We start from the raw sequence: 18,156 nt of genomic DNA, 5'->3' as shown, positions 1-18,156 counted from the left end.
TCATCATCAAGGAGAACATTACTTGGCTTGAGGTCACAGTGAATGACGGGCACATCACAGCAATGGTGAAGATATTCCAAGGCCAAAGCAACTTCTACTGCAATATCAAGTCTTTGGTTGAAATCTAATTTTTGTCGGATTATTTGTGCCGTCATGTCCCTTGATTGCTTTTGGATGCAACCAATCATCCAAACTCCCGTTAACCATGTACTCATACACCAAAGCCTTGAAATCCCTTCCCTGATAATCAACACTTGAACAAGCTGTTATGACTTTGATGAGATTCCGGTGTCTAATGTTCCGAAGTACTCCACATTCAGCCATAAAACTCTGAGAAGCACCACGGTTCTCGAGCTTAAAAATCTTGATGGCAATCAATGTATTATCTTGGCCAAGTGATCCTTTGTATACAACCCCAAACCCACCGCTACCCAACATGTTTTCTGCAGAGAACCCATTTGTGGCTTTTAGAAGACACTGGTAAGACAAATTTGGAAACTTTTCCAAATCAGCTGAAGCTGTTGGGTTGCTCTTCTTTTTTCCGTGCCAAAAGATGTATAACAACATTATTACCACCAGAAAAGTAACTACTACACAGCCACAAAGAATTGCAATTACTAATTTTATTTTGTGGCGCGATCTATTCTGGCTTTTGCCGCTAAAACTGCAACTGGGCAGCTTAAACTCAGGTATCCCTCCACAAAGTCTATTGTTTCCGACTAATGAAGTACCAGATGCATTGTTGAAGACTCCGTCAATGGGCAACTCACCTTCAAGGTTATTGTAAGATAGGTTAAGTGTTTGTAACTGATGGAGGCTTGTCAGAAATGTCGGAATTTTACCAGAGAAATTATTCCGTGACAAATCTAAAACATGAAGGCCTCCCAATGTCTTCAGTGCTTCAGGAATCGGGCCTTGGAAAAAGTTTCCGGCCATAATTAGTTCCTCTAAACCTATGCAAGCTCCAATAGTGCTTGGTATTTCTCCTGATAGCGCATTTCTAGAAACGTCAAGAATGTCAAGTTTATACAGTTTTCCGATTTGTTCAGAGATGGTACCATTTAGGTAATTAGAAGACAGGTTGAGTACAATGGACAAGGTGGAGAGGCTAAGAAGTTCAGCGGGTATGTTCCCGCCAAAATGGTTCTCAGAAAGATCCAATGCCAGTAAGTTGCTACAGTTTCCTAAACTTGATGGTATATGACCATCAAGATGATTTCCAGATAGTTCAAGATAAGTTAACATGGTCAAGCTCCGGACTGTGGATGGCACGTGCCCAGATAAACTGTTACCGGCTAAACACAAGCCTATTAGATTCTGGAGGTTCCCTATACTTTGAGGAATGGCACCGGAAAGTTGGTTAGAGGTAGCAGTGAAGAATTGCAATTTTGTCAGGTGTTCAATGCAAATCGGAATGCTTCCGTCTATGTGATTGTACTCCAACCCTAAATAAGAAAGTATTGTGAAATTACAGATGATTTGTGGAAATGTTCCTTTGAAGTTGTTTACACTGATGTCCAAGTTAGACAACATTGTGGCATTAGCTAAAGAGGAGACAAAATCCATATCACTGTCGCTCTTATTTCCGAGGTAGTTGCTATAAATTGTGAAGGATCTAAGCCTTTGTAACTTGTGCAGAGAAGGCACTTGTCCTGAAAGACGGTTTAGAGCAAACTGCAGAATTTCTAAATTAGAGGAGTTGGATATCGAAGAAGGAATAGTTCCAGTGAATTGGTTACTGAATATCGAGAAATACTGGATATCAGGAAGCCTGACCCCTAAATCTGAAGGAAGGGTTCCTTCAATGCTGTTGTATGCTATGTTAAAATGCGTCAAAGACGAGATATTAAAGACTGATACTGGGACAGTCCCAAACAACTTGTTCATGGGTAAATTGAAATTCAATAAATTTCTGAGGTTTCCTAAGCTAGCCGGGATACTTCCTACTAAATTGTTTCGACCCAATATCAGATTATTGAGTGATGACAAGTTTCCCAAAGACGTTGGGATGTTTCCAGTCAATTTGTTAATCGCTAAGTCGAGAACTTGCAGATGTAACAGGGAAACAAGCTGATGCGGTATGCTTCCAACCAACCTGTTGTTAGAGAGGTTTAACTCAATGAGGTTGGAACAAGAAGATAAGTTGGACGGTATTTCCCCGACCATTGAATTATTAAACAACCATAGAGATTGCAGTCTCTTCAACTGTCCCATTTCAGAAGGGATAGTACCAGCAAAGCTGTTATTCTGAAGGTAGAGCTCTGTTAGGAAGCTTAAATTTCCGATATAGGAAGAGAGAGTACCTGCAAGCTTTGCAGAATGCAGATTGAGGGTCCTCATTCTGTGGTGCTCCTGATCACAAGTAACCCCGTGCCAGTCACACAAGTCAATTGTGTCGTTCCACGAGCTGGTAACACCGAGAGGATCATGTGTTATTTTGGCTTTGATAGCGAGTAATGCTGCACGGTCGGTTTCAGGGGTCGTAGCAAGAGACGAGTCAAAGCAGTAAATGAGAAACATAGCAGAATAGATGGCGGAAAATCTGAAGTAGGACATGTCTGCAATTTTGTAGGGATGGTACGAATAATGAGCCGGATAGGAACAGGAATATATATACAGGGATAGTATAGGTGTGAACAACATCAGGTGAGGTTATGGACAATTGAGCAAGATTCATAAGGTCAGTGACTCCCACACGTACAAGCCAGGTACAAAGGATATTCATCAGTCAGAAGTCAGCAGTCAGAGCGTCCAAATATGGAATATCTAAATCTTGTCAAAAACAATAAAAACGTTTAAATTTCAAGTAATAAAATTAGAATGTATGACTGAGGATGTACTGACATTCAAATACTAGCAAGTCCATCATTCCCACTGGCTACCGCCTACGAATGTTAATATACTAAGTCTCTCTTAGGATGACAATATCCGTCCTAAGAAATAAAACATGTCAAATATAATCCCACCTACAAATATCGGACAATATTTTGTTTGTCCCTAAGCATCCTCTTTTTGTCTCATCTATCATATTTAATACTCCGTACGTTTTAAGTTTAAGACGGATATTGTTGTCTGAAACAAAAATTTGTGATGTTAGTAGTAATATGAGATATGGGTACTCTATAAGGCCACGAAACACTTACTCACAGCCATTTATCGACTCATCTCTTACTGTTCTCACTACCAAGTTACTCATTCCTCCAGGCTCCATCTCTACCTTTTTTTCACAACCTCGCTACGGAGTAGTTACTAGTTTCTCCATCTATAACTCATAAATTACATATGAATAAGCCATTTCGGCCTCATTCTTTATCTTTTTGAGTGAGGAATTATTGGTTAGAGTAGGAGCAGGTTTTGTCGGTCTTAAGGGAGCTATAAGTGTGATTTTGATGCTGACGGGATTTGACCCCGAGTCATGAGCACCACATCTCACAACTTTACTAGCTAAGCTAGTTGGCATCTACCGCAAGTTGTGACCTACTCATGTACGGAGTAGCTTTTTTGAGTTTTTCCCAGCAAACAAATTCACGGCTTTTAGTGAGGAATTATTACTCTTATCTAGAGTGACCACTTGCTTTCAGCAGGAGACAATAATAATAATAATAATAATAATTACTAATTAAATAAATTATTTTGATTCGAATCAATCGCACAAATTCAGTCAATTTTGAATCAAAAGAAAACAATAATGCCTAATAAAATATTTATAAGCTACTGCTTTTTCCCAACAAACAATAATAAGTACTCCCTCCGCACAACTATTTTCACCCCATTTCAATAAAATACTTCTCACATATATTACAGAAATGGAGACTAATTAGACATTATTAATTAAATAATTTATCTTTGCCTCTTTATTAGACATTAAAAAAATGCAAGGCTTATAGAATCATTATAATCAACACAAAATCTCATTGAAGACGGACACTATCCGTCACAAGCTGAAGACGGATAGTGTCCCTCTCACAAAATGTAAATAGATAGTGTAAGTGGGAGGAAATGGATACCCCCACTTGCCCTCCCACTTGTATTTTGTGAGAGGGCCACTATCCGTCTTCAGCTTGTGACGGATAGTGGCCGTCTTCAATAAGACGGACTGTATAATCAATGATTCAATGGTAGGGACTAGGGATCAATAATGCAAAGGAAATATTAAAAAAAGACAAAAAATAAAATTAAGGTTGGTCTGTTTGCACTTTGCAGTAGCAGGAGGAGGTGTATTAATACCTGCTACTCGCAGTAGCATTCTCCTCAGTTGTAAGAAAATACTAGAATAACCATTAACCACCATGGATTATTGCTCCATACATCTCGGCTGCCTCATCGTCATCCTTGTTTTCTCGGTCATTATTATTTCTCAACCTTATATTTTTAATTTGACGTTTTTATGTCTAATATACTACTCTCCGTATTGTGCAAGCATTCTTTGTTAGGAGTATTATGTAGTGATCTATATATATTTGTGGCATGCAGGTTAGTCAAGCAGTCCATCAGACGGCAAACTCTACTGGGAGTCCCACCTGCCAAACATCCCTATGCCTCAACCTGTACTTGATGCCTTGCCTATGGATGGTATATATATATCTCCTACTTCCACAATTAAGCATGTCAAAACCCCCTCATTCCGGCACTAAAACCAGTCATTAAAAGCAATACTACTAACCTTCTTTAAAGTATAGAAGAAATAATGGAATCCATCTCCAAACGTGTCCCACTTCATTGACCAGGTGAATTCACGAGCCTCAAATATTGGACGTCTGAAATGTGGCTGCAACAAGTGAACAAACAACAGACAAGTACTCCATATAAGAGATGAGAAATGTGATATCAATGCATCTCTGAGTTCAGGGGCATCCTACAGAGATGAAGATTACCTGCCCAAATGATATAGAGATGAAGATACCATCTGGCTTCAAGACCCTATGTACGCCTTGAAGCATAGCCATGACCTTCTTCACAGTTTCAGCTTGTGGATTCCATGGATCACCGCTGTCCACGAACAATACATCCTTCAATCACAAGTGCATTTCGTAATCAATATCAGTTGAAAGAAAGCTTTTCTAGGATACTTATACTATGTTATATGGTCTTACCATCGTTCCTTTCTCTATGACCACATCAAAAGTCTCATCGCTGAAAGGCAAGTCGAGCATGTCCGCAACCATGGCTTTAATTTCTGATAGTTTAGGTTCCCCACAAAAATTAAGAAAAAGTAAGGAGAAAGACGCGCACTCAGAATTGAAGATATAAGCATGCAAGCGCAAGAAATTATTGACAACACAAATTCTATCATTTGCAAATGTGATTCTATACAACTACTTGGAGCCTGCAAGACTATTCACTGATCTGCGTAAAAATTAAACACCTTTCAATACATGTAAATCATGGTGATTTGAAACACAAATTTGGTGCAGAAGATGAAAAGCTAATACAGAGCAGAATCCGGTATGCTGTGAGAAAATGAAGGGGGAAAATGCCTTGATACTAGTAGGAAACATCAAAGTTAGCAGCTTTTAAACGTAAAAAGAATGAAACTTGAGAATCAAAGCTTAACTTTAGTAGTGAGGACTGGAGTAAGCAAGAAGCAGCACTAAGCAGTATAAAAAATTAAGAAAAATAGAAAAAAAGGAAAAACCTGTAAAACCCTTATCGGAAACCCTAGTTTGCAAATTGTGAACAGCAACAGGGGATAAATCAGTGCAAGTAATATCCTTTATACCATCTTTATGCATTTCATCACTCAATTGAGAATTTCCGCAACCCAATTCCAGCACCTATATAACATTTTCTAATTAATTAATTACATTCTGATTCCAATTCTAAACCTAATTAATCCAATTCATATCATATCCTAACATAAAAGGAGAATACTTACAGAGGAATGAGGTTGAATGTGTTCCAAAATAAGGTGGCGAAAATGGGAATAATCCTTGAACCATTCATAATGTTGTTCCTTTGCAAATCTCTCATTCCTGCGTCCATCACATCAAATATCAATCAATTACTACTAATTGGGATGTACGAAAACAAATGATTGAGACGGAGGGAGAGAAGAGTAATATTGAGACCAGTAAAGAGGATCAAGGTACGTCAATGCCGAAGGAGGAGCTATTTCATCCTTTGAATTATTACTACTATTTCTCTTCTCTACTTGTGATTCCATTTTTTTAGGAGCTTTTTATTTGGGGATGCTTTTTTCATAAACCTAGTATTCCGTAGTTTACTACTCCAGTTATTTTGTTTCAATAGCCTCTGCTCTATTTATATCAGCAGAGGATAAACCTCATAATGCATCATGCATCGTTAAATTTGTTCCCTCCGTCTCACTCATTTGTTTTGTATTCTTTGCGACACTTAGTTTATTTAAAGGTAAGCAAATAAATGGGACGAAGGTAGTATATCAAATGTTTACGCCAAAAACATTGTAGCTTTTACTAAAACAATTCCTAATCATGTATAATCACTGCTTGCCTTCAATGTTGTTTTCATTCGACATTGTAACTTTGAATGAATTCCTGGACAGCAAATGTTTAGGCCATTAAATGTTTAATTTGTAATTGGTATAAAATGAAGAATAGTATTATGAGCCAAAAGAAGACCATAACTATACATTTAAACCATTATTTATTGGTTTTACTAACTTCAGTATTAGAGGAACATCTCCCAACCTCTTGCAAATATAAATACATGATTGATATATAAGGAATCCCACCCCATATTATTTTGGGATTCAAGCTTTGTCGCAAAGCCACAGCTCACACTAGTTAACATGCAGACAACTAAAACAGAAATTATACACTTTAGATAATATGAACATTAAACTCTGACTGGACTGTCGTCGGTGTAGTGCTATTTCTAACCACTACCAGAGCTTCTGCTTTGTTGCTGCATATGAAGTCCTTGGAGCTTGGTTCGGACTGAAGATAGCTTTGCAACAATGTCACTAATATCCGGCCTTTCATGTTGGACTTCAGTGCAGCAAGTAAGTGCAATTTCAAAGACCGAAATCACAACCTCAAATACTAACTGGCTGGCAGAATCCTCTGTAGCCATCTCTTGAAGAAGAGCCTGGTCCGCAATCCTGATATCCTGTTCAGACAGACCTGCTTTCACAAAGTCACGTAGATTCCTCCCTTCTTTGAAACTGCCATCTGTAGGCCTTTTTCCAGTAAACATTTCCAGAACAAAGATCCCGAAACTGTACACATCTCCACCCATGGATGCCCCATTTCCCATTCCATATTCTGCAAAAACATATATCACCAACATTTTAAAACAAATATGGAGTAGTTAGCAAGGTGAAAGGACCGTCTATTAGATTTGAGATACCCTTTTTGCATTGTCAATAAACTCCAAATTATAAGAAAGCTATAAACTAACTAACAAGGTAAATATATTGTAAATATAAACTAAGACTACTAAACTAGTCGACTCTGGAGTTGTTTTACAACAAAAGGAGGACCCAAAAATAATTATTTCCGGTGTCAAAGATTATTAACTATTAAATTTGTCAAGATATGCAGGAGAAAAAAAAATCACAGTAACTTTTAAGTTTGAACCCTAGACTGTATGGTGTGGATTAGCTTGATGACCCATTATTTACTTTCTGTTAAAAATTACTTGAGCATTATATTAGCCGGCTTTGGGAGGGGGTTGGAATGGGGATGCTTGTTAGTTACCTGGAGGTGCATAGCCAATAGTCCCTCTAACTCCAATAGAGCTGGACTGATTGTGACTCGAGCTAACAATAGCTTGGGAGAGGAATTTCGCCAATCCAAAGTCTCCGACATGTGCCATCATATCTTCATCAAGGAGAACATTGCTTGGCTTGAGGTCGCAATGAATCGCTGATGATCCACAATCATGATGAAGGTATTCCAAAGCAAAAGCAACATCTACTGCAATTTCAAGTCTCTGACGAAGGTTTAGATGCCGTGATGTTGTATCTGAGTTGTCAACGTGAATTTCCTCTGTAGGATGCAGCCAGTCATCTAAACTGCCGTTTGCCATGTACTCATAAACAATGGCCTTGAAGTCATTGCCTTTGTAATCCAGACTTGAACAAGCTGTAATGACCTTGATGAGATTCCTGTGCCTGATGTTGCGGAGTGCTTTGCATTCAGCGACAAAACTCTTAGACACTCCGCAATGTTCAAGATTGAATATCTTGACTGCAATAACTGTTCCAACATCTTCAAGGATACCCTTGTATACCACCCCAGATGCCCCACTACCAATTAAATTTTTAGAAGAGAACCCATTGGTGGCTCGGTGTAGCATTTGGAATGATAAATTTGGCTCGCTGTAGCATTTGGTTTGGATTGAAGATAACTTTGCAACAATGTCACTAATATCCGGCCTTTCATGTTGGACTTCAGTGCAGCAAGTAAGTGCAATTTCAAAGACCGAAGTCACAACCTCAAAAACTAACTGGCTGTCAGAATCCTCTGTAGCCATATCTTGAAGAAGAGCCTGGTCCGCAATCCTGATATCCTGTTCAGACAGACCTGCTTTCACAAAGTCACGTAAACTACTCTCTTCTTTGAAACTGCCATCTGTTGGCCTTTTTCCAGTGAACAATTCCAGAACAAGGATCCCGAAACTGTACACATCTCCACCCATGGATGCCCCATTTCCCATTCCATATTCTGCAAAAACATATATCAGCAACATTTTAAAAAAAATATGGAGTAGTTAGCAAGGTGGCAGGACCGTCTATTAGATTTGAGATACCCTTTTTGCATTGTCAATAGACTCCAAATTATAAGAAAGCTGTAAACTATCTAACAGTAACTTTGAACCCTAGACTGTATGGTGTGGATTAGCTTGATGACCCATTATTTACTTTCTGTAACAAATTACTAGAGCATTATATTAGCCGGCTCTGGGAGGGGGTTGGAATGGGGATGCTTGTTAGTTACCTGGAGGTGCATAGCCAATAGTCCCTCTAACTCCAATAGAGCTGGACTGATTGTGACTCGAGCTAACAATAGCTTGGGAGAGGAATTTCGCCAATCCAAAGTCTCCGACATGTGCCATCATATCTTCATCAAGGAGAACATTGCTTGGCTTGAGGTCGCAATGAATCGCTGATGATCCACAATCATGATGAAGGTATTCCAAAGCAAAAGCAACATCTACTGCAATTTCAAGTCTCTGACGAAGGTTTAGATGCCGTGATGTTGTATCTGAGTTGTCAACGTGAATTTCCTCTGTAGGATGCAGCCAGTCATCTAAACTGCCGTTTGCCATGTACTCATAAACAATGGCCTTGAAGTCATTGCGTTCGTAATCCAGACTTGAACAAGCTGTAATGACCTTGATGAGATTCTTGTGCCTGATGTTGCGGAGTGCTTTGCATTCAGCGACAAAACTCTTAGACACTCCGCAATGTTCAAGATTGAATATCTTGACTGCAATAACTGTTCCAACATCTTCAAGGATACCCTTGTATACCACCCCAGATGCCCCACTACCAATTAAATTTTTAGAAGAGAACCCATTGGTGGCTCGGTGTAGCATTTGGAATGATAAATTTGGCTCGCTGTAGCATTTGGTTTGGATTGAAGATAACTTTGCAACAATGTCACTAATATCCGGCCTTTCATGTTGGACTTCAGTGCAGCAAGTAAGTGCAATTTCAAAGACCGAAGTCACAACCTCAAAAACTAACTGGCTGTCAGAATCCTCTGTAGCCATATCTTGAAGAAGAGCCTGGTCCGCAATCCTGATATCCTGTTCAGACAGACCTGCTTTCACAAAGTCACGTAAACTACTCTCTTCTTTGAAACTGCCATCTGTTGGCCTTTTTCCAGTGAACAATTCCAGAACAAGGATCCCGAAACTGTACACATCTCCACCCATGGATGCCCCATTTCCCATTCCATATTCTGCAAAAACATATATCAGCAACATTTTAAAAAAAATATGGAGTAGTTAGCAAGGTGGCAGGACCGTCTATTAGATTTGAGATACCCTTTTTGCATTGTCAATAGACTCCAAATTATAAGAAAGCTGTAAACTATCTAACAGTAACTTTGAACCCTAGACTGTATGGTGTGGATTAGCTTGATGACCCATTATTTACTTTCTGTAACAAATTACTAGAGCATTATATTAGCCGGCTCTGGGAGGGGGTTGGAATGGGGATGCTTGTTAGTTACCTGGAGGTACATAGCCAATAGTCCCTCCAACTCCAATAGAGCTGGACTGATTGTGACTCGAGCTAACAATGGCTTGGGAGAGGAATTTCACCAATCCAAAGTCTCCGACATGTGCTATCATATCTTCATCAAGGAGAACATTGCTTGGCTTGAGGTCGCAATGAATCACTGACGATCCATAATCATGATGAAGGTATTCCAAAGCAAAAGCAACATCTACTGCAATTTCAAGTCTCTGACGAAGGTTTAGATGCCGTGTTGCTGTATCTGAGTTGTCAACGTGAATTTCCTCTGTAGGATGCAGCCAGTCATCTAAACTGCCGTTTGCCATGTACTCATAAACAATGGCCTTGAAGTCATTCCCTTTGTAATCCAGACTTGAACAAGCTGTAATGACCTTGATGAGATTCTTATGCCTGATGTTGCGAAGTGCGTTGCACTCAGTGACAAAGCTCTTAGACGCTCCACGATGTTTAAGATTGAATATCTTGACTGCAATGACTGTTCCAACATCTTCAAGAGTGCCCTTGTATACCACCCCAGATGCCCCCTTACCAATTAAATTTTCAGAAGAGAACCCATTGGTGGCTCGGTGTAGCATTTTGTATGATAGATTTGTCAAGCCCTTTTCGAGATCAGATGCACCAGTTGAGCTCTTGGTTCGCTTCCTATGATATGCGGTATATAATGATACCACCGCCACCAGCAAGAGAAATCCAGAAATCCCATACAGAAGTGCCATTTTAATATGATTTCTATTCCGGGTATTTGCACTAAAAGAACAGTCGTTCAACTTTAGCTGAGGCAGCCCTCCACAGAGCATACTATTTCCAACTGTCGAGACACCAGTGGCGTTGCTGAAAACTCCAGAAGTAGGTACCTCTCCTTCAAGATTGTTATACGATAGATTCAGCATTTTTAACGGGAGGTCTTTCAGAGAATCTGGGATGCTCCCAGACAAATTGTTTCGCGACAAATCCAAAATTTGTAAACTTTTTAGAGATGTCAGAGTTGAAGGAATGACACCCTGGAAAAAGTTGCCCTCCATGTGTAGCTCCTCTAGCTCTACACAAGCACCAAGAGTCGTAGGAATTTTCCCAGATAGTAAATTATCAGAAACATAGAGTACACCAAGATTAACCAGCCCCCCAACCTCATCAGACAAGGGTCCTGTGAGGCGATTGTTGGATACATCAAGGGTTAGAGACAACTTAGCCAAGCGAAAAATTTCTGTAGGTATTCTACCACTAAAATTATTAGAATAGAGATCCAAAGCAAGTAAATGTCCACAATTTCCTAATGCGGAGGGTATGTTGCCCTGTAGATAATTCTCATACAGCACAAGCTTTTCTAACAGTGTTAGGTTTCCAATGGTGGATGGTATATGACCGGATAATAGGTTGTCACCAAGATAGAGAATGTTCAGATAAGGGAGCCTTCCTATGCTCTGGGGTATAACTCCAACAAGGTTGTTTTCTCTAACATCTAAGCTCGCCAAGTTTGCCATATTGCCTATGCAAGATGGGATTTCCCCGGTTAAGTTATTTTCTCCAATGGTTAAGACAGAAAGCATTGAGAAATTACAGAAGGCTGTAGGAAATGTTCCACTGAGCTTATTATTTCCCACTACAAACCTCACCAAATTGGTTGCATTAGCCAGGGAATAAATAAACTCCAAATCATTAGCTGGATCACCCACTCCAAGTTTGTTATCGAAGAGCTCAAGATTTTGAAGTTTGTTTAACCCCCGCAAAGAAGGAACCTGTCCTTGAAATTTGTTGTGAGGCATTATGAGAGTCACTAGATTGGAGGAATTGGAAATGGAGGAAGGAATCGAGCCTGAGAACATATTAAGACTTATATCAAAATACTGGAGATTAGGCAGCATGTTGCCTAAATCAGAAGGCAGATGTCCTTCCAAGTGGTTTGATCCTAGAGTTAATTGTTGGAGATATGAGAGATTGAAAATGGAGGGTGGAACTTGTCCAATCAAGTTATTTGTATCGAGGTAGAGATAAGTAAGATTAATTAATTTTCCTAAGCTAGTAGGTATACTCCCACCCAAGTTGTTTTGCTGTATCCCTAGAGTGGAGAGAGAGGACAAGTTTCCAAGAGAAGCAGGAATGGTACCTGTAAAGTTGTTAATTGAGAGGACAAGAGTTTCCAAATATTGGAGAGAACCAAGCTCAGGAGGGATTTGTCCGACCAGAGTGTTCTGATAGACATGTAATTCCGTAAGTTGGGAGCATCTTGATATATTGGAGGGAAGCTCTCCTCCGAGATAATTGTAACTGAGGGACATATACTCCAAATTATATAAGCGGCCAAGTTCAGGAGGAATTGTTCCTCCAAAGCTGTTATTGTTGAGTTTTAGGTACTGCAAACGGGACAACCCGCCAATTTCAGGAGGGATGGTGCCTCCAAAGCTGTTATTTTTGAGGTTGAGAACCGAGAGAAAGGTTAGATTACCTATGGAAGGAGAGATGGTACCTGATAACTTGGAGGAGTTGAGGTCTAGTAACGTCACCCTTGCGTGCTTTAGACCGCACTGAACTCCATACCAGTTACAAACGGGTAAGGAGTCATTCCAAGAGCTCAACACCCCTAAAGGGTCTCTTTTTATTAGGGCTTTAATATCAAGCAGTGCTTGCTTGTCTGTTTCATTAGTCCCGGCTATGGAGACCTGAATGCAACATACAAGGAGCACAGAAGCGCATACAAACAGCTTCAATGACATGCTTATGTTTAATATATGTTTCTTAAAAGCCAAAGCTGGTTTAAGTGGAGTATTAGAGATATGTTGATAAGAGTCATAAACATCTCCTTTTATACTGAGTATATGTAGTGGAATACAGTAGCCGCGCGCAAAGTGAGAAAAGTAGTAGAGACTGAATTAATCAAGACTTGGGTGTGCTTGAAGAGAAGACTTGGTTGACTTGGGAAGAGACAAATCACAGTATTGAGTCCTATTTTCAGACAAGTCGATATCTAGACGGACCAAACGACAAGGCGAAACTTTGAGATAGTACAAATGTGACTGTTATGGCTGTTATAAAAGGGTAGAAAATAGCACAAGATCAGAAGAGTGCAGAAGCCTATAGGTAATTTAGCATGTTAGCATTAAGAAACTCTATTACGAGTAATTCATAGTAATAATGATTTGGAAGATGGTGCACATTTTCTTGATTAGCAGCACTTCAGACAAATAAAAGAAAGTCGACGACGACTTGAGGATTTGACATATGTGGAATTTTTAAGTCTTCGGTCTTCTTCCTTTGTCTAATCCCATGTCCACACTCCCTCCCTCTATTATTTCTCATCTTCAGGCCCTACATCCATACATCGTCGTCTATATCGTAAAATAATTGCAGCCTTCCATCATATCCATAATTCTATTATAACGCTTACATATCCAAATTCGGAGTTGGTCTAGACACGATGATAACCTTGTAAGTAATAAATTTTACCCGCTGATATGGTTAAAATATTTTGACCCGCTGGACACGTTTTTCAAGAATAGGACCACGAGCTGTATTCCGCACAGACTAGCGTGGTCACGGTTCTTGACTTAGACAATGAAGTGGATGACTAGAGATTAGATGGCTCCTACAGTCCAGTCCTACGCCTACTTGAGTTGCATGGAATGCACGAAATATATGCAAGTGACGAAACTGACAATAATATTAATGAGGAAGGAAGGGTACTAAGATGGACCTATTTCCCATGGTGTACACCCGTTTATATTTAAAGGATGCATGTCTTACGTATCACTGAGGTTTTTAATCACGTGGTATACATTTGAGGGTACGGTTCGGAAGACGAGCAAAAATTTTCTGCTAACAAGTTTGCAGTATTTTGATGATTGACAAACTAAAAACAGATTCTGTGTAGAGGTGGCAATAGGGTCAATCGGGTCGGGTCAGGTATGGGTCGGGTCTGCCATATATTTTGGGTTGGTCGGGTCGGGTTATTTCGGACTTTAGGTCAATTTCGGGTGACCTGTTGTCGGGTCACTTTCGGGTATGGATCATTTTGGGTCGGGTCACTTTCGGAAAGAAGACAGTCACAAACTCACAATAGTGAGTATATGTAGTGGAAAGCAGTAGCCAAGAAAAGTAGTTGAGACTGTAATTCAGTCAAGACCTGGCCTGTGCTTGTAGAGAAGACTTGGTTGACTTGGAAAGAAGACAGTCACAAACTCACAATAGTGAGTACTTCAAAGTTAGTACATCTGACAATAACATTAATGATGACTTGAGATTAGAAGGCTCCTATCAGTGAGGTTTTAATCAAATGGTAAACATTTGAGCATACGGTTCGCAGACCAAAATGTCGAGGAAGACGCAAAACTTACCTGCTAATAAGTTTGCATCAACTTTTTACATGCTCCTTTAATATTGAAATAAGTCCTATGTTCACCTGCCACATTACATCCGATGCAACTTCAACTTCACTCTGATTCACTGTACACCAAATTAAATAATTACTTAAAACTCTGATTTGACTGTACACCAGAATTCAATTATAGTCCCTTGTGTTTAGTTATCTTGATAATTATATGATGTATATCGAGTAGCATTAGATGAACATAAACCTGTTAGCTAGGATTATTTCTCTTCCTTGTATTACAGACGTAGAGTTCCGAGAAGCCTGTTTCTAACTGATGACAGCTTCACAGCGACGTCATTCATTTCCGGCCTGTCTCTTGGTAACTGAGCAGAGCAGGAAAGAGCAATCTCAAGTATAGTAATCATAGTCCGACTTGTCTCCTCCCCTACCATGTCTCCAACAAGTGCGGGATCTATAATTTCAGTCATGTGCTCAGGCAGGGCTGCTTTTACTAAATCGTGCAGACTCAGCCCCTCTTTCAACATGTTATCTGTAGGCCTTTTTCCTGTAAACACCTCCAGTAAAAGGATTCCAAAACTATAGATGTCCCCATTTGTCGACACACCGTTTCCCAATCCATATTCTGCAGCATGTTAAGTGAACACATGTTAAACGCTTGTGAAAGTTTGACAGGATTTGTAACAATGCTTTATAAAGGGATACGGGTTCTAGCTAGCTTACCTGGAGGGGTGTAGCCGATGGTTCCTCTAACTCCGAACAAGCTAGATTGATCTGCATTAGGGCTGATGATGCCGTCCGAGAGAAATTTAGCCAAACCAAAGTCACTCACATGAGCAACCATTGCATCATCAAGGAGAACATTACTTGGCTTGAGGTCACAGTGAATGACGGGCACATCACAGCAATGGTGAAGATATTCCAAGGCTAAAGCAACTTCTACTGCAATATCAAGTCTTTGGTGGAAATCTAATCTTTTTGTCGCATTATTTGTGCCGTCATGTCCCTTGATTGCTTTTGGATGCAACCAATCATCCAAACTCCCGTTAACCATGTACTCATACACCAAAGCCTTGAAATCCCTTCCCTGATAATCAACACTAGAACAAGCTGTTATAACTTTGATGAGATTCCGGTGTCTAATGTTCCGAAGTACTCCACATTCAGCCATAAAACTCTGAGAAGCACCACGGTTCTCGAGTTTAAAAATCTTGATGGCAATCAATGTTTTATCTTCGCCAAGTGATCCTTTGTATACAACCCCAAACCCACCGCTACCCAACATGTTTTCTGCAGAGAACCCATTTGTGGCTTTTAGAAGACTCTGGTAAGAGAAATTTGGAAACTTTTCCAAATCAGCTGAAGCTGTTGGGTTGCTCTTCTTTTTTCCGTGCCAAAAGATGTATAACAACATTATTACCACCAGAAAAGTAACTACTACACAGCCACAAAGAATTGCAATTACTAATTTTATTTTGTGGCGCAATCTATTCTGGCTTTTGCCGCTAAAACTGCAACTGGGCAGCTTAAACTCAGGTATCCCTCCACAAAGTCTATTGTTTCCGACTAATGAAGTACCAGATGCATTGTTGAAGACTCCATTAATGGGCAACTCACCTTCAAGGTTATTGTAAGATAGGTTAAGTGTTTGTAACTGATGGAGGCTTGTCAGAAATGTCGGAATTTTACCAGAGAAATTATTCCGTGACAAATCTAAAACATGAAGGCCCCCCAATGTCTTCAGTGCTTCAGGAATCGGACCTTGGAAAAAGTTTCCGGCCATAATTAGTTCCTCTAAACCTATGCAAGCTCCAATAGTGCTTGGTATTTCTCCTGATAGCGCATTTCTAGAAACGTCAAGAATGTCAAGTTTATACAGTTTTCCGATTTCTTCAGAGATTGTACCATTTAGGTAATTAGAAGACAGGTTGAGTACAATGGACAAGGTGGAGAGGCTAAGAAGTTCAGCGGGTATGTTCCCGCCAAAATGATTCTCAGAAAGATCCAATGCCAGTAAATTGCTACAGTTTCCTAAACTTGATGGTATATGACCATCAAGATGATTTCCAGATACTTCAAGATAAGTTAACATGGTCAAGCCCCCGACTGTGGATGGCACGTGCCCAGATAAATTGTTACCGGCTAAATACAAGCCTATTAGATTCTGGAGTTTCCCTATACTCTGAGGAATGGCACCGGAGAGTTGGTTAGAGGTAGCAGTGAAAAACTGCAATTTTGTTAGATGTTCAATGCAAATCGGAATGCTTCCGTCTATGTGATTGTACTCCAATCCTAAATAAGAAAGCATTGTGAAATTACAGATGATTTGTGGAAATGTTCCTTTGAAGTTGTTTACACTAATGTCCAAGTTAGACAACATTGTGGTGGCATTAGCTAATGAGGAGACAAAATCCAAATCACTGTCGCTCTTATTTCCGAGGTAGTTGCTATATATTGTGAAGGATCTAAGCCTTTGTAACTTGTGCAGAGAAGGCACTTGTCCTGAAAGACGGTTTAGAGCAAACTGGAGAATTTCTAAATTAGAGGAGTTGGATATCGAAGAAGGAATAGTTCCGGTGAATTGGTTACTGAATATAGAGAAGTACTCGATATAAGGAAGACTGAACCCTAAATCTGAAGGAAGGGTTCCTTCAATGCTGTTGTATGCTATGTCAAAATGCGTTAAAGACGAGATATTGAAGACTGATACTGGGACAGTCCCAGACAACTTGTTCATGGGTACATTGAAATTCAATAAATTTCTGAGGTTTCCTAAGCTAGCCGGGATACTTCCTACTAAATTGTTTCTACCCAATATCAGATTATTGAGTAATGACAAGTTTCCCAAAGATGTTGGGATGTTTCCAGTCAGGTTGTTAATTGCTAAGTCGAGAACTTGCAGATGTAACAGGGAACCAAGATGAAGCGGTATCGTTCCAACCAACCTATTGTTGGAGAGGTTTAACTCAATGAGGTTGGAACAAGAAGATAAGTTGGAAGGTATTTCCCCGGCCATTGAATTATTGAACAACCATAGAGATTGCAGTCTCTTCAACTGTCCCATTTCAGAAGGGATAGTACCACCAAAGCTGTTATTTTGAAGGTAGAGCTCAGTTAAGAAGCTTAAATTTCCGATATAGGGAGAGAGAGTACCTGCAAGCTTTGCAGAATGCAGATTAAGGATCCTCACTCTGTGGTGCTCCTGATCACAAGTAACCCCGTGCCAATCACACAAGTCAATTGTGTCGTTCCACGAGCTGGTAACACCGAGAGGATCATGTGTTATTTTGGCTTTGATGGCAAGCAATGCTGCACGGTCGGGTTCAGGGGTCGTAGCAAGAGAAAAGCCAAAGCAGTAAATGAGAAACGTAGCATAATAGATGGCGGAAAATCTGAAGTAGGGCATGTCTGCAATTTTGTAGGGATGGTACGAATAATGAGCCGGATAAGAACAGGAATATATATATATATACAGGGATAGTATAGGTGTGAACAACATCAGGTGAGGTTATGGACAATTGAGCAAGATTCATAAGGTCAGTGACTCCCACACGTACAAGCCAGGTACAAAGGACATTCATCAGTCAGAAGACAGAAGTCAGCAGTCAGCAGTCAGCAGTCAGAGCATCCAAATATGGAATATCTA

The 18,156-nt window shown here is 39.9% G+C and overlaps 3 protein-coding genes across 9 annotated transcripts; all 3 read right to left on the bottom strand.

Annotated features, from left to right (window-relative positions):
• Window position 1: 1 nt before the first annotated feature.
• On the bottom strand, window positions 2–6,273 carry LOC141657539 (putative receptor-like protein kinase At3g47110). Of its 6 annotated transcripts, XR_012548788.1 has the most exons (8): window positions 6,069–6,273; window positions 5,876–5,972; window positions 5,636–5,774; window positions 5,094–5,176; window positions 4,875–5,009; window positions 4,664–4,768; window positions 2,304–2,558; window positions 2,009–2,095 (listed from the first exon to the last, which is right to left on the bottom strand). XR_012548788.1 is itself a non-coding variant. In XM_074464808.1 (7 exons), exons 1-7 carry the CDS (start codon window positions 6,161–6,163, stop codon window positions 106–108), a joined length of 1,026 nt encoding a protein of 341 aa, XP_074320909.1. In that variant the 5' UTR covers window positions 6,164–6,273; the 3' UTR covers window positions 2–105. The 6 variants fall into 6 exon arrangements, 5 of the variants coding, with proteins under 5 accessions (XP_074320909.1, XP_074320910.1, XP_074320911.1 ...); XM_074464808.1 differs by lacking the exons at window positions 2,009–2,095; window positions 2,304–2,558 and adding an exon at window positions 2–477; XM_074464811.1 differs by lacking the exons at window positions 2,009–2,095; window positions 2,304–2,558 and adding an exon at window positions 632–770.
• A 284-nt stretch (window positions 6,274–6,557) lies between these two features.
• Window positions 6,558–13,230, bottom strand: LOC141657537 (uncharacterized). Of its 2 annotated transcripts, XM_074464804.1 has the most exons (5): window positions 12,294–13,230; window positions 10,164–12,002; window positions 8,922–9,890; window positions 7,680–8,648; window positions 6,558–7,244 (listed from the first exon to the last, which is right to left on the bottom strand). In XM_074464804.1, the coding sequence occupies exons 1-5, from the start codon at window positions 12,898–12,900 to the stop codon at window positions 6,856–6,858; spliced, it is 4,773 nt and encodes a 1,590-aa protein (XP_074320905.1). In that variant the 5' UTR covers window positions 12,901–13,230; the 3' UTR covers window positions 6,558–6,855. The 2 variants fall into 2 exon arrangements, with proteins under 2 accessions (XP_074320905.1, XP_074320904.1); XM_074464803.1 differs by having other exon boundaries at window positions 10,164–13,230.
• Window positions 13,231–14,681: 1,451 nt separating this feature from the next.
• On the bottom strand, window positions 14,682–17,935 carry LOC141656151 (uncharacterized). Its single transcript, XM_074463028.1, has 2 exons — window positions 15,234–17,935; window positions 14,682–15,135 (listed from the first exon to the last, which is right to left on the bottom strand). Exons 1-2 carry the CDS (start codon window positions 17,914–17,916, stop codon window positions 14,789–14,791), a joined length of 3,030 nt encoding a protein of 1,009 aa, XP_074319129.1. The 5' UTR covers window positions 17,917–17,935; the 3' UTR covers window positions 14,682–14,788.
• Window positions 17,936–18,156: the final 221 nt, after the last annotated feature.

This window comes from Silene latifolia, chromosome 5 (genome assembly GCF_048544455.1).
Source record: "Silene latifolia isolate original U9 population chromosome 5, ASM4854445v1, whole genome shotgun sequence".
Taxonomy (NCBI): domain Eukaryota; kingdom Viridiplantae; phylum Streptophyta; class Magnoliopsida; order Caryophyllales; family Caryophyllaceae; genus Silene; species Silene latifolia.
Note: the sequence above shows the minus strand (reverse complement) of the source record. Positions and strands in the feature narration are given on the sequence as shown.